Source organism: Stomoxys calcitrans, chromosome 3 (genome assembly GCF_963082655.1).
Source record: "Stomoxys calcitrans chromosome 3, idStoCalc2.1, whole genome shotgun sequence".
Classification (NCBI taxonomy): Eukaryota; Metazoa; Arthropoda; class Insecta; order Diptera; family Muscidae; genus Stomoxys; species Stomoxys calcitrans.
The window spans coordinates 184,116,016-184,131,115 of NC_081554.1; the positions used below are offsets into that span (position 1 = coordinate 184,116,016).

General features: G+C 38.2%; 3 protein-coding genes across 4 annotated transcripts; 2 read left to right on the forward strand and 1 right to left on the reverse strand.

Moving 5' to 3' along the window:
- Positions 1-1,061: 1,061 nt before the first annotated feature.
- LOC106084384 (uncharacterized) lies at positions 1,062-4,047 on the reverse strand. Its single transcript, XM_013248021.2, has 3 exons — positions 3,177-4,047; positions 1,587-3,094; positions 1,062-1,386 (listed from the first exon to the last, which is right to left on the reverse strand). The coding sequence occupies exons 1-3, from the start codon at positions 3,997-3,999 to the stop codon at positions 1,225-1,227; spliced, it is 2,493 nt and encodes an 830-aa protein (XP_013103475.2). The 5' UTR covers positions 4,000-4,047; the 3' UTR covers positions 1,062-1,224.
- A 2,363-nt stretch (positions 4,048-6,410) lies between these two features.
- Positions 6,411-8,832, forward strand: LOC106084381 (probable cytosolic Fe-S cluster assembly factor GJ13047). 2 transcript variants are annotated; one of them, XM_059365993.1, is made up of 6 exons: positions 6,411-6,499; positions 6,723-6,818; positions 7,176-7,268; positions 7,335-8,004; positions 8,061-8,277; positions 8,354-8,832. In XM_059365993.1, the coding sequence occupies exons 2-6, from the start codon at positions 6,756-6,758 to the stop codon at positions 8,748-8,750; spliced, it is 1,440 nt and encodes a 479-aa protein (XP_059221976.1). In that variant the 5' UTR covers positions 6,411-6,499; positions 6,723-6,755; the 3' UTR covers positions 8,751-8,832. The 2 variants fall into 2 exon arrangements, with proteins under 2 accessions (XP_059221976.1, XP_013103471.2); XM_013248017.2 differs by lacking the exon at positions 6,411-6,499 and having other exon boundaries at positions 6,508-6,818.
- Positions 8,833-11,122: 2,290 nt separating this feature from the next.
- On the forward strand, positions 11,123-13,243 carry LOC106084385 (2-oxoglutarate and iron-dependent oxygenase domain-containing protein 3). The gene is made up of 5 exons (XM_013248022.2): positions 11,123-11,300; positions 12,025-12,481; positions 12,544-12,696; positions 12,768-12,973; positions 13,032-13,243. The coding sequence occupies exons 1-5, from the start codon at positions 11,191-11,193 to the stop codon at positions 13,108-13,110; spliced, it is 1,005 nt and encodes a 334-aa protein (XP_013103476.1). The 5' UTR covers positions 11,123-11,190; the 3' UTR covers positions 13,111-13,243.
- The last annotated feature ends 1,857 nt before the right edge of the window (positions 13,244-15,100 follow it).

Genomic DNA, 15,100 nt, shown 5'->3' on the forward strand with positions numbered 1-15,100 from the left:
GGAATGCTCCATACGGAGTAGCTGTAACCCCAGTCGCGAACGGAATATCAGCTGTATCGAGCGGAGAGGTGGGGTGGCACCGGCTCTTGCCTACGATGCTCGATATGACAAGGCGAGTTATTGGCGCCTTTAAATAACCAATCGCGACCCTGTGCAAAATTTCATTCAAATCGGATGGGAATTGCGGCTTCCAGGGCTGAAGAAGTAAAATCGGGAGATCGATTTATATGGACACTATATCCAAATTTGAACCGATATGGTCCATTTGCAATCCCCAAAGACCTACATTAATATTAAGTATTTGTGCAAAATTTCAAGCGTGTCTGCATGAATGTTGTTTAAACCTCCTTGATGCTGAGCCTCACGCTCTAGATCGGTGGATATCTATCTATAAGATGATGATTTGGATGGTTTCTGCGACAACAGCCCAAAAGGTATTGCTTAGACAGCATGTAGTTATGTCTTCGGACTGGTAGGATCTTTGTCTCCTGATGGAGGTGGTCCACATAAGAACTGAGGAGACAGTCCGTCGCAGTTCGGAGGGCGGTATTCTGACAGATCTGAATATTATTCCACTGCGTGTCACAAACTTGACGCGACCACACTGGCGCTGCATAACTTACCACAGACCGGCCAATTGCTTTGTACGTGGTCAACAAGGTTTCTTTGTCTGCACCCCACGTGTTGCCAGCAAGTGACTAGAGGACCTTGTCTCTACTTTTGACTTTATCGCAGATTGCTGTGGCATGTGGGGAGAATGTGAAAGAGCTGTCAAATGTGACGCCAAGTATTTTGGGACACTTGATGGTCGGAATCATTTCTCCATCGACCATCACAGTCAGTTCAGTATTCACCTCCCTAAGGAGGCTTCCCTAATGGCATGTTCTTGGGACTACGTGCTTTAATCAAAAACTTTTTGCTTTTGTTTGACACAACACCATATGTCGGCATATTTATATACAAACTCGTTTCACAAAAATTTCATAAACAAATACTTAATTTTATAAATAAAAAACTAAATAATTTTATAAATAAATGGTAGAACTAACTAATAGACTTTATACATGATATATGTATGTTAGGAAAATTATTAACAATCAATAGGCTGTAGATTGAAAATCTATATCCTCTATAGCCACCCTTTTCTACAGGATTCATTAAATCTCTTACGTGTTACGTCTTTAATTTTGGCAGTAGTTGATTTTAAAAGACGGTTTCCGGTTACTATCTAAAGAATTCATTGAATTCACTGCGCAGCATAGAATATATTTTAAGCAAATTCTCCAAATGTAAAGAAACTGCAGCCGAATTGTTACCCTCAACATCCATATCAGCAGATGTAAGGGGACCAGATCCATATAAATTTTCCACATTGGCTTGATATTGCTGAAAATGAAAAAAAAACATAAAATTAAAAAAAAAAATATAAAATTAATTAAAAAATATTGGGTTGCCCAAAAAGTAATTGCGGAAGAAGAAAGAATGCAATTACAGAGTCACAAGCTGTGAAAAAATTTGTCAACGCCGACTATATGAAAAATCCGCAATTACTTTTTGGGCAACCCAATATATGGTTTTTTACTCACCATTATTTTCTGAAGAAGCTCTTTGTTTTCCACTGAACTTATATTTCCAAAAGATGATTTGAATTCATGCATTAGACATAATTTGAAATAGAGTAAAGCTTCAGGTTTTTGGCTGGTTAAAGTTAACAACTGTTGGGGTTCATCATAATTTAGATGCAAGGCATGCTCACGCAGATAAAATAATTTAAACTCAAGGTTCAATTCATTTTCATAGGATTTGTGGAAAATCCCTAAAATAGTCTTTGCTTGTTGATGGCTTATTTTGTGCAGGACCTCGTTTATCATAGGTATACCAGTATCAGAATCAAACTTTTTCTTGGCAGTACACATAAATTCCCTTATAACCCCATCAATATCTCCTAGAGTTTGACCTTGCAGCAAAATCTGCGGTGCCAGGGAAAATAAACGAGCATAGGTTTTCTCATTCTTTACAACATCAATGCCTTGGCTAAGGCACAAATACACCGCATTGTGTTGCACAAATGTTATTAGGCTTACACAGAATTCCGGCAGAAGATCTCTTTTCCTGGTCGAATGTTTTATTAGAAAACAAAGCCTTTTGTTAACAATATCCGAGGCAGAGGGAAGGGTCAGTAGCAGACTTTGGCCTTCAATGGATATCTGTAATTTCCAAGCAGCCGTTTGTATTATGGACAAAAAGAGATTATCCTTACAGATCAGTGTCATATATAAGGCGGTATACATACTATTCCCATTGAGATCATCCTGTAGGCAATCGCGATCAAAGGTAGCTCTTAAAACAAGATCTTCAGTTTCGTATTGGACTATGGGCTCCATAAGATATTCCATGTGACATTTTAATACATCTTTCCAAATTTTCTTGAAACCCATGGATAGTAACTGTTGCTTCTGCCATTCCATTTCCACTCTCTGATGCAAATTTTTTGGTTCCTCCATTAATTGCTCTACAATTTGGGCTTTCCTCATAAGTTCCTTCATACGTTTGCTGGTCAAGGCATACAGGGTGTTGAAATTTTCATACTCTACATTGTTACCCTCCTCATTTATGGCGGTTTCACTGTCTCCCTCAGATATAGGCTCAAAATGTATTCTATAGAATATGTTATTGATACTTAGACAAATCAATTGATGAAGATTTTCCACCCACGTGCATGCTACCATACCAGCAATGGCCTTATTCACTTCCTTTACGGTACATTCGTTTTCACCCTCATTGGGATTGCTGTTGACTATAACCCTCAATTGGCTAACCTCCTCGGGTTTAACAAAGTAAAAAGTGTTATCCCCAGAATTATAATCATAGTGAGTGAAATAGGATATCTCATGACTCAAATGGCAAATGGAGCCAACCATGCGTGTACTTTTATACCATATATCCATGTGACCTGATTGCAGCACCACTATGAGAATATTCTTTACAGTATCAATTTGTATACACTCGATGGTAGTGGCATAAGTATTTAACAATTGTATGGTGTAGTCTTGGACTTGGGCTTTGGAGGGATTGCTGTCATGAGAAGACATAGCTGAAAAAAGAAAACAAATTTCCAAAATTAAGCTAACATTCCTATTTTATACAGATTTTTATCCAAAATTTCTACCACTTACCGCCAATGAGTACAAACATATTACCCGATATGGTGAATATATGCACTTCTTGATTCATTTCCAACATAGTCTTTTCCTCCTTGGACCGCATAACATTTCCTATAGAAACGAGTTGCTTTAAAAATCCAATATTTTCCTCATCAGCAATCAGTGAGAACAAAATGTAACGTTCACTATCCCAATTGCAATTGAAAAGATTTTGTTGGTCAAAACTAATGTCATAGCTGTGGTGAACAACTTCTCCAGCATTGAGGGTTTCACCTAAATGCGGCACATCTTGATAAACCTCCAAGAGTAACTGTTTTGTTGTTTCATGCTCCGCCAGACGTATAACTGCAAACTGAGTCTGGGGACAATTGCAGAAGCATCTCACATTATTTAGCCAGGATACCATGTGCATAGCCTTAACCGAGCTAAAGTAATAAACTCTTCCACTTTTCATCAACAGCAGCGTATTCATTTCCAATATTAGCATATCTACAACTTCTTCTGCCTCTGCTTCCGGAGTGGGTGCTTGTGGCATTGTGAGGTGTACTTTTGTTAAGGTAGTTTTCTTATTTTTGCTTGAAGTCTTGAAGACAAAATTAAGCAGATAGTTTTCATTCCATGTGACAAATACAGATTTGCTTTTGCCCGCACTATGGTTCCTTAGGCCTTGAGCAAAAAACATAGTATCCTCTATGGACCACAACAAGGACTCATCGCGCTCCTCATCCTCTAAATTATCATCTTCTTCGGGATCTGAGAGTGTCAATGTGTCGATTTTATATCCCGCAGGGGAGGATATTATAGCATCTCTCATTTCAATGTCATTTTCTTCCATTATTTATTTATTTTTGTATTTTGCACTTGATCGGTTGTTATTCCCAACTCGCGGGAAAGTTTGTTTATTTTTTACCAAGTCATTCACTATGATTTGATATCATATGAGATATAAGTGACATTGGTAACGCGAAGAACATATGTCGCATACGGGGTTGCCGTAGCAAGTTTAACCGATTAAATGTTATGAGGTTAAAATTGGGGAAAAATGTTACACAAATATATCTTAATGAAATAACAAGGCGGATTTAAAAAGAAGGTCTCACTCGAACAGCTGTTAACAGACGACCGGGTATGACGGTATGTCAGATTTTTGTTTGCATTTTCTTAGTTGATATCTCTTTCTCTCATATTCTCTGCTCATGTAGGGACACGTATGCACCCACGCACACAAAATTCTTTGTGAGTGGTGGCAAAACGTCAATCAGCTTGATGACAAGATAGCGGATTGCACCATATGATTTGTGGTTGTTGTATAAATGAGACCACCTTAATTGTTTCGCCATGACGAAATGGCTTAAACAATTAAACAGTAAATTCAAATTTAGTGTAGACGTTAAAGAATAAAATAATCTTTAATAGATGCAATGAAAGAAATATAACCAAGATAGACGAAATATTCGCTCCCTTGGAGGCCACCGTAGCGTAGAGGTTAGCATGTCCGCCTATGACGCTGAATGCCTCGAATTCGAAGTTCGAATCCCGGCAGGAACATCAGTAAATTTTTCAGCGATGGTTATCCCCTCCTAATGCTTGCGACATTTGTGAGATACTTTGCCATGTAAAAGCTTCTCCCCAAAAAGGTATAGCTCTGCGGAAGGCAGTTCGGACTCGGCTATAAAAAAGAGGTCCCTTATCATTGAGCTTAAAATTAAATCGGACAGCACTCACTAATTTGTGAGAAGTTTGCCCTAGTTCTTTATTGGAATGTTCATGGGCAAATTTGCAGTTTTCGCTTCCTAATCCCCTTTTTGGAAAAGCGAATCGTGAAATTCCAAGTATTCTGAAACTCTCCTCAGTCTGCCCACCGCATCCATTGTCCAGAAGAAACTCTTTTCTTTGAAGAATGTCTTAATATATATGAAGTTTGGTTGAAATCAGCTTAGATTCAGATATAGCCCCATATATATGTTCGACCGATTTTGAGCAATATTGCAATAATGTATTGTAGTTATTTGTTAAACAATTCTCTCGAAATTTGGCAGGAAGGATTTTCTTATGACACTCGACATTATTGCTGTATTTTATAGATATTTCTCCCATTAGTCCGATTTTGAATAAGTTGTAGTAAAGTTGTCACTTGTCAACCGAATGTCACGAAAATTGGCATAAATAACTCTTATTTAATATTTGCACGAAATTTTATACGATTGTTTATAACCCATCTGAAAAACTTCAAGTTCACAATCTACCTTTTCCTCGAGATCGGGAGATCAGACACAAGGATGTCATAGAATGTCAAATACATTGGACAAGTCGAGAGCTACGAGGGGAGTTTCGTATTCAGACCGCGTCTTATATATGTAATTGCTGTTGTAGCCACATTTCTGTATGTATAGGTAGCGATCCTCGTCAAGCTCAGTAGGTGAGCAAACTCGTTCCGATCCATTGGACCGATGACCGAGGGAACATCATTGGTTCTTTAAAGGTGCCAATAACTCGTCTTGTCATATCGAGCATCATAGGCACTTAATATTTAAGCAAGAGCCGGTGCCGCCCGTCCTCCCTCAAGACTCTTCAGTTAATATCGCTGATTGTCCGCGACTACAATTGCAGCTACAACCACTGTACCCGACCAGTATCTTCTAGATATTTTAATTTACAGGTGGGCTACTGCTCGCCCAACAAGTTATTGTGTGCTCTACCAAAAAAATATTTTGCGTGTGTGTTTACGTGCGTGTGTTTATGCGTCAAACCTGGCCGGCTGTTAACAGCTGTTCGCGTGAGACCACCTTTTTAAATCCGCCTTGGTTCGCGCCCAAGGCGGTGCTGCTGGGACCTAAAAATATTGAAATTCCAATTTGTTTGTGATTTGGCGACTTTAGTGACTTCGGTGACACATATCTCCTAAACGTCTAAATCTATTTGCCTTATTTTGTTAACACTTTATATTCAATAACGGAGAACGTAAGTAGTACTGAATTCAAGATAATGAAGCCAATGTCTCTTAAAACGTGCCAGGTAACCCTTGTGCCGATATTCAGCCTGTCGTTTTTTGTAATTAAGGTAGATATTGCATCGTATATATCGTACAATTGATCGTTCATGAATATGTCTATTATGTTTATTTTGACTGTTTTAATTCAAAATTTTAATTTTTTGTTTTGATTTTGAAACTGCAGAGCTGGCAAGTTTTGGTTAATAGCTACAATATTATTTAGGGTAACTCTGTTCGTCAACATGTTTCTTATATCTGTTGGCAATGCATTGAACATATGATTTGCCACTAGTAGTTGGTGTTTACCATCGAAAGAAGTGTTTTTCTATTTTTTGAGCTTAGTAAGCAATTTATTCACTTTGCATTTAGAATTCGTCTGAAGCGGACGCTTCGGGATTCGATGCTTAGTCATCGTTATACACAGTACAGTTATAACTGTACATTGGTTTTAATTCTGTATTTTTAATACACGTGTTTTAATTTACAGTTGGTGGGGACACCAACTTCGGAAGTACAACCTGGCATATAGAGTCGTACTCTGCCATTTCGATTAAAGTCCAAAAAAAAAGCAATTTATTTTGGAATTTCAATAAATTATAATGTCGCGCTTTAGTGGAGCATTGCAGTTAACAGATTTGGATGATTTTATAACACCGTCACAGGTAAATCTTGAACTATTGCGACATGTCCAACATATCGATGGTCATTGTCGGTCTACTGTTATGCTATTGAGTATAGGGGAAGTATACCCAACAAGAACACTTCGGCAAACAAAAATATTTCACGATATTTATTTAAGTCATTGGAAATTTATTATTGGAATAAAATTTACATTGAAACTCAAATTTTGAAAAACATTTTCGATTTCGAAAAATTTGGGGGAAAATGTACTTTATACCACGAATGGGAAAAAACATAAATTTGATTAATTGGCGAACGGTCGAATGACAAAATGTTAGTGGTCCAATCCTATATATTGTTGTTTAAATATCAACTTTTCTAAATATTTCTCTTTATAGGAATGCATAAAACCTGTAACCATTGAAAAGACTAAAACAAAAACTGGAGCCAAAATATCCATACAGGAAGATGGCTATTATGAAGAAACTGAGGTAAACGTACTTTGAAATAATCATACAATTTTCAATTTCTATTTTTTTATAATATTTAACCTCTAGGCTGGAAAACAGAAATTACAAAAAGTTGAAATTACCTTGCAAGATTGTTTGGCTTGCTCTGGTTGCATAACATCTGCCGAGGGTGTTCTAATAACCCAACAGAGTCAGGAGGAAGTACTGAGAGTTTTAAAGGAAAATCAAGAAATTAAATCGGATGAATCCAAAGCAGATGAGGCCAATCTGGTAGTGTTCACAGTAAGCCAACAGCCCATTATTAGTTTAGCGCAACGTTATGGCTTGCCAATTGAAAAGGCTGCTGAACACTTCAGTGGATATTTACGTCAGATGGGTGCCGATTATGTTTTGACCACCAAAGTTGCCGACGATTTGGCTTTGTTGGAATGCCGTAATGAATTTATAGAGAGATTCCGTGACAATTCACCTGATAAACCATTTCCTATGCTCTCTTCATCATGTCCTGGTTGGGTATGTTATGCTGAGAAAACTCATGGAAATTTTATATTACCCTACATAGCCACAACTCGATCACCACAACAAATAATGGGTGTATTGGTGAAACAATGGCTTGGACAAAAACTACATAAACCGGCAGATAAAATCTATCATGTAACGGTTATGCCATGTTATGACAAAAAATTAGAAGCTTCCAGGGAGGATTTCTTTAATAAAGCCTTGAATTCCAGAGATGTAGATTGTGTTATAACTTCAAGTAATATTTCTTTATAAAACAATAAGAAAAAAATCTAAAAAAGCCTCCCTCTTTAGTTGAAATCGAACAAATGTTGAATGACACAAATTTGGAGACATATCCTTGTGCACCATATGATTGGCCTTGGGATGACAAATCACTCATAGAAGATAGCTCATATGTTTGGGCTCATGGCCTAAGCACTTCGGGTGGTTATTCAGAATATGTATTCCAGCAAGCAGCTAAAGAGTTATTCAATGTGGAAATGACAAGTGTGGAGTATAAAAATTTAAGGTAACTTAAAAGACACCTACTCCGACTTCTACATGAACCAACTATCTATTTTAATCTATTTTATAATTCTTTCTAGAAATCCCGATTTCCGTGAAGTTTCTTTGGAAGTGGAGGGCAAATCAGTCTTAAAATTTGCCATTGCCAATGGTTTTCGCAATATACAAAATTTAGTGCAGAAACTCAAAAGAGGAAAAGTTCAATACCATTTTGTTGAAGTTATGGCATGCCCTTCAGGTTGCATTAATGGTGGTGCTCAAATAAGACCACAAACAGGACAGCACGTAAGGGATTTAACTATGCAGCTGGAAAAGTTATATCGTGAGTTGCCCCAATCCCAGCCGGATAACTCCACCACGAAAGTGATTTACAGCAAAGTCTTTGATGGAGCCCACACAGATAAGGCAAAGGCTCTATTACATACCAGCTATCATGCTGTGGAAAAGATGAATACGGCATTAAATATAAAATGGTGAAGTTTTTATATGGTAGCGAATGCAAGGCATGGTTGTAAATGATTTGTACAAATGTTATAAAATAAATAATATTGAAAGTTAAGGGCTCTTTGTATAAACTTCGGTAGAATACCTGGATGTTTTGCTGGATAGGAAATTTAACTTCTAATTCAACATGACAAGAATGCCAACTCTTATCCTATGAATGTGGAACAGAGCCATTGGCAAAAGTTGGTGTTGTGGTCTGGCGGACGCCGTTTCAAAAGTCCACCTTGTTCCGTACACAGCCGGGACCGAAGCATGGCTAGTTCGTGCATCACAACAGCAGTTTCCTTTATTTCGCCCTACAGAAAGAGATCCACCTTAGTACGATGCAAGACAGTAGCAACTCCGTCTCCACTGTTTTCAGCGCTACGTTAAAGAACTTGCGTGGCATGGTCAGTTAAGACTTATTTGATTAGTCTAAGGTCATGCTTCTTTAGCTCCTGGAAAGGTTAGGTTGGACGAGGAAGATACCAGACGTAAAGGTTTCGGCAGCGGGCGGGGTCATATTTTGGCCCATTGTGATTCCCCAGGATAAGTGGTGCTCTGTTTCATGAAAATCTTGGCCACCATACAACCCATATCATCATACTACCAAAGAGCTAAAACAGGGAAGGGTTCATTAGTTCAGTAGCATGATCAGCACTCAATATGCATACATTTCTGGCTAGCTCGTCAACTGGCGATTCGCAAAGCCTTGGAAGCTTTCCTATAGTTCGAAGATGCTCGCTTTAAATTCCATCCACCTGCCACCTTTATAACTCTCCCCAGGCATTCGCAGAAGACTACTGCCCTGACTTCCTCCTCGAACCTCTGGACCCATCTGTATATAGAGGAGATACAGTTATGAGCGGGATAATTCCAGACCAGACCCCATGATACATGGCCTTGCTACCCAAAGGGAAACTGCCAAGGAAGGCTTTCCCCACACGAAGGCGTTCCCAAAGTTGGAAGAACGCCAGGTTTCCGACTCCCTCAGTCTTAGGAATATCTTTGTTGTCGCATAACATTGAGCGCCTCACGACCAGGTACTAGGCCTTCCGCAATAGCGGTAGTTCACCCCACGAAAACAATGTCCTGAAAATACAAAATTTTTTCTTTCTGGTGACAACTTTCTTTCTTCCTGTGTGCACTCTAAAACAGCTCAGTAATAGTAGATCAACCTACCACTTGCGACAACGTAGGCCAGAACCTTTACCCTTGCCTCCTCAAAAGCACTGAGAATGCCGGAGCCAAATGGCGAAATAACCGTGACTGATCCAAAGAGATGCGCCAGGTTGTCCAACCATCAATTTATTGTGCATACCGAGAGTGACAGGGCAAGGAGGATAACAATTTGCCGTATTCGTGGTTTCCGAGTCGATGAGCAGCCATCACAATTTACCGTGGGCGAAGTTACGAATGTCATCCGTGGCACCAAATCATCTAAGGCATTGGGCCTCGACGGAATCTCTACATTGATGTTGAAGAATCTGGATTCACCTGGAGTTGAGTACCTTACTACTGTCCTCAACCTGTCTTAGAACACTCTTATAGTTCCCGATGTCTGGAAAATGGGCAGAGTGATTCCGCTACTGAAGCCTGGAAAGGACCCGAGTTTGGGGAAGTGCCAAAGACGCTTGAGGCATTACTCCTACCGAGCCTCGTAGGAGAATTTCCATTCGCCGATCATCAACAGGGTAGTTCTGTTAACAACATCAAAATACCCTATTGATGATTAAAAAGTAGATCATTGCTACGTGCATTTTAAAGTATGCCTGGCGACCTCAAATAAAGGCGGATTTAAAGAGATGGTCGCAAGCGAACAGCTGTTAACAGCCGGCCGGGTTTGACGGTATTAAAATGTCAAATTTTTGTTTGCATTCTCTATGTTGTTATCTTCTTTCTCGCATATTCTCCGCTCATGCACGCACACGTATACACACATGCACACAAATTTGTTTGTGTTTATTGGCAAAACGACAATCAGCTTGATGGACAGATGGCGGATTGCACCATATGATGTGTTGTTGTTGTACAAAAGAGACCCCCTTTAATTGTTTCGCCATGACCTCACATTAGTTCACAATCCACCTCTTCGTGGAGTGGGGAGATCAGACTCGATGATGTTATTAAAGGGTGGTGTGGATGACCGTATCAAATGCCTTCGCAAGAGAAGGGCCAAAAGAACGTTTCGTTTACAAGGCCTATTCAGCCCTTTCCGCCCTGTACTTTCAAAAATCAATGATTCGCTCTTTAATCATCAATAGGGCATTTTGATGTCGCTCCGACTTGTGTTGCAAGCAAGCATAGAAGCTTAATGTGTCGCGTGGTGTAAATTCGTTATATAATTTTAACCAACTCTGTTTTGGGATTTTCAGTAGGATACCTATTTGTTGTTATTTTGTTATTTGAAAAAAACTTAAAAAGCTATGAAAACATGACTGATAATAAGTTAAGACAACGCCAGGGACATGATCAGACGGTGAAGAAACCCTCAGCCAACAGTAACCACAAGGATAAAGAGAAAAACAAAGGTGTAAATAAAATGTAAGTAAACATTTAGATTGACGTGTCCTTTATTTCTGTGTAGGTAAATGGTGTAAATAGAAGAAGGATAGTAGGTTTTTGTAAAAAACAGATTAAAAAAGAAATAATAGCTATATAGATAAAGGCCAATGGGTTTGGCTTAAGACCTGGAATCTAGATCTTAAAACTAATAGGGGGAATATATTTGATTTCAATGCCCCAACCCAGGATCAAATGGAGCTGCCACTGTCTCAGTAGGATAAATACCAAATGACCAAAGATTTAATTGAATAAAAAAGTCGAGATGAATATACGGATACAACACATTGGAAGTACCCCAGCTTGCTCACCTATGAAACTCAACGAGGATCGCTACCTCTACATACAGATGTGGCTACAACAACAACTCGGGCAGGATTACTAGCATATGGTTTTGGGAAAACGAAACTTGTCGTGGAAGACATTATGTTCCTCCGGACATTAAATATAAATAGAGCTAAAAAGCTGTGCTGGGTCCAATGCCATCGTTGCAAAGTTTTCCAAGTGGATATGATTGCAGTCTGTCACTACTACTTAATCGTTATTCCTTTATAAACTTTGGTGCATCATTTTTTACTTTTTTTAACATTTTTCAAAGACCTTGTCTTGCACAAGACTTAAGCTCTTAGAGTTATTCTCTTGAAAGTAATGCTAAATAAATTAATACTTTTTTTATATATATATAAAAAATTCTTTTTAATTCCAGCGCAGCCGTCCATGATGAACTACAACAGGCGACTAGTTCTTTCACCCATCGTTTCTGGACCCGTACCGTAGTCGTCTTATCGGTTATGACTGTCGTATTCTTCTATAGTAAAAACCAGCCAAAGGAAACTAAATTTGCTTTGGTCAAAGAGACACTACCATTGCGTATGCAAAGATTCAAATGCTCCGAAGAATATGAAAATGAAATGCAACAATTTCCTCAATGTGTACCCAACAAATGTGGACGTTTTGTTGCCGATAAATTAATTGAGCCCAAAGAAGTTGAAATGCTATTGCATATGGCTGAAAATATAATCGATTTGGCGGGGTCGTCGGGGGGAGCCTCAATATTGGATATACATTCGGGAGCACTATCATATGGTGATAAATTTCTGAATGTCTTTCAAATGTCCAAGGCAATGGATATCATAAAGCCAGAACATTTGACAACCTATAATGTAAGACTTAAATTTAACCTAATTTTAAAGGTATACTAAATGGATTTTTTTGTTATTTTCAGTTGGTTAAGGGCAAAATAAAGTTAGCCATTGCTGAGCAATTTGGTATAGCGCCAGAACACTTGTATTTGACATATCCCACCTTCTTTTCGCGCATAACAAATGTTACCGCTAAAACCATACATGATGAATATTGGCACGAGCATGTGGACAAAGTAAGACGAAGACTCATTTGTAGGCCAAGAAATTGCTTGTCATTGTTTGTTTTATTTTTTTTTTATTAAAGGAAACCTATCCATCTTTCCATTACACTTCCTTGCTATACCTAACAACTTACAATAACGACTTTAAGGGTGGTAGATTTGTATTCGTCGATGGTAGGGAAGAAAATCGCACCACCTCTACAGTGGAACCCAAAAAGGGTAGAGTTAGTGCATTTACTTCGGGCTCAGAGAATCGGCATCATGTGGAACAAGTATCCGAGGGTACTAGGTATGTCAAATTGCTGCCTTTGCCTTTATTTAAATATTACCACATATATTTTTTTCAGATTTGCTGTTACGATATCATTTAGCTGTGATAAAAAACATTCCATAAATGATCCTAAATTGGCTTCTCTTAAGCAATAATAACTTAAAAAAATATTTTCGTTATTCGAAAATTTATATCCACCGTAACTTGATATCCTTAATAAAAAAAGTATTATTTTGAAATGTATGTCAATTTAGATCAAAATACACCCTTACTAAACCTATCGAAGAACATGCTACTGTTTTCAAGTTTATTAATTAGAAGATGTTGGTACTAATGCAAAACTTCCTCGAGCATATCTTTAAGGAACTTAATGATGTGTAATTCAAGTCGATTCAATCGATGGTAAGTATCCTTCGCTGAACAACATCGCTCTGTAAAACAGTTTGGCATGACTGAAGACCCCATACAAGTTCCGGCACAAAGTACTTTAAACCCCGTTTACACTGTACTTAAATCCGTACTTTAAGGCTCTCGTCAGCTGATTTTATAAAAGGAAAACAGATGATCGAGCCATTTAATCTGTATTTAAAGAGCAGTGTAAACGGGGTTTTATAGGGCGTTCCCACGATTTTTTTTAGATTTTGAATTTTCCCTAATTTTTTGAGGCAAAGGGCCCCCTCATAGTGCAAGTGCACCGAGCTGGTATGGCTTGAGGTCATATGTGAAAAATTATTAAAAAACCAATGTTTATATTTTTTATTATATTTTTTTTTTAATATTTCGATACATCGCCGAAGATTGTCCTCAGGGAACAACTGAATCACGAAAATAAATCATCTAATCCCTGATGACTTTCATCGACAATGTATCGAAAATAATAAATAATTAAAAAACATTAACATCGGTTTATTAAAAATTTCTCACGTAAGACCCAATGCCGGACTTAAAGCGAAAATTGTTTTCTTTTTTATACCCTACACCACTTCTGTGGTACAGGGTTGTTGTTGTTGTAGAAGTGTGTTATGCGCTGACGCGGCCGCCTTTGCCGATAAAGGAAACCATCGGGTCAATCAGATACGTACAACCGGCTGCCCTGGGATTGGTGTTACAGGGTATTATAACTTAGTGAATTTGTTTGTAACACCCAGAAGGAGAGAGATAGACCGATTGATAAGTATTCTGATTCGATTAAGCTATGTCCATCTGTCTGTCCATGTTTAGAGATGGATTTCTACCGGGTAAATACCCAACGCTTGGGTGTTGTTCAAAGATTAATTCCGTTCCGCAAGAACAAGTTGGACAATGGCTTACGATCGTAATTTTTCAAAATGTTTTCGATTTCGGGGAAGAAGAAATCAATACGCCGAGTATATTTTGCCATCTCAAAGGTAAAAAAAGCAATTGTTTAGAGATGGGTTTCTACCGGGAAAATACCCAACGCTTGGGTATTTATAATTTTGCAGAAATCTTGGGTATGCAAATATTTTCCAGACAATTTTTGATGATTTCGTATTCTTTGTACATAAACCTTATCTTCTGATCACATAAAATCGGATTTTAGTTATATATAGCCGCTAAATGGACCGATCTCCAGACTTAAAGTCTTGAGGCAATAAATTGGTTATTTTTCATCCGATTTCGATGAAATTTGGCACAATGACTTTTGGCGGACCCCTATTCATTTCTGTGCGTATTTTTATTTTATTGCGCCTTATGAAGGAATCCAGAAAGTCGACACCACCCATAAACTTGTTATATTCTGATACAATGTTTGGGCAATTGACAGTTACTTTTCTTCCCAACTTTTTGTCGAACCTTTCAACACTGCTCTGGATTTTTGCCGCAAAAGTTTGACATTAAGTTAGCAAATTTTGTTGTCTTTCCATGAAACAACAGATATATCAAATTATCAAACGTTGCAACATATTGGCAGTATTCTCCACGGGTTTTTTTCATCATAATTTTATCGTCTGAGAATTTTAGGTTAGGAATTCTGTTCCTTCGGACTGTTCCCAACGAGAAAATACAACAATTTGCTGGTGTGATCATTTACGGAAGCGATGTATAATAATTATCAAAAAAAAACTCTATAGTTTTTTCCTGATGGAAGGGGTCGCAAAAGTCGAACAACAATGTAGGCACACT

Excerpts from the sequence above, each read along its gene's own strand:
- LOC106084384 (XM_013248021.2), bottom strand. The coding sequence starts at position 3,999 with ATGGAAGAAAATGACATTGAAATGAGAGATGCTATAATATCCTCCCCT. Across the intron at positions 3,095-3,176 it reads TATGTTTGTACTCATTGGCG|CTATGTCTTCTCATGACAGC; the intron begins GTAAGTGGTAGA and ends TTCTTTTTTCAG. Across the intron at positions 1,387-1,586 it reads AGCTTCTTCAGAAAATAATG|CAATATCAAGCCAATGTGGA; the intron begins GTGAGTAAAAAA and ends TTTCATTTTCAG.
- LOC106084381 (XM_059365993.1), top strand. The coding sequence starts at position 6,756 with ATGTCGCGCTTTAGTGGAGCATTGCAGTTAACAGATTTGGATGATTTT. Across the intron at positions 7,269-7,334 it reads GCTATTATGAAGAAACTGAG|GCTGGAAAACAGAAATTACA; the intron begins GTAAACGTACTT and ends TTTAACCTCTAG. Across the intron at positions 8,278-8,353 it reads GTGGAGTATAAAAATTTAAG|AAATCCCGATTTCCGTGAAG; the intron begins GTAACTTAAAAG and ends AATTCTTTCTAG.
- LOC106084385 (XM_013248022.2), top strand. The coding sequence starts at position 11,191 with ATGACTGATAATAAGTTAAGACAACGCCAGGGACATGATCAGACGGTG. Across the intron at positions 11,301-12,024 it reads AACAAAGGTGTAAATAAAAT|CGCAGCCGTCCATGATGAAC; the intron begins GTAAGTAAACAT and ends TTTTAATTCCAG. Across the intron at positions 12,974-13,031 it reads CAAGTATCCGAGGGTACTAG|ATTTGCTGTTACGATATCAT; the intron begins GTATGTCAAATT and ends TATTTTTTTCAG.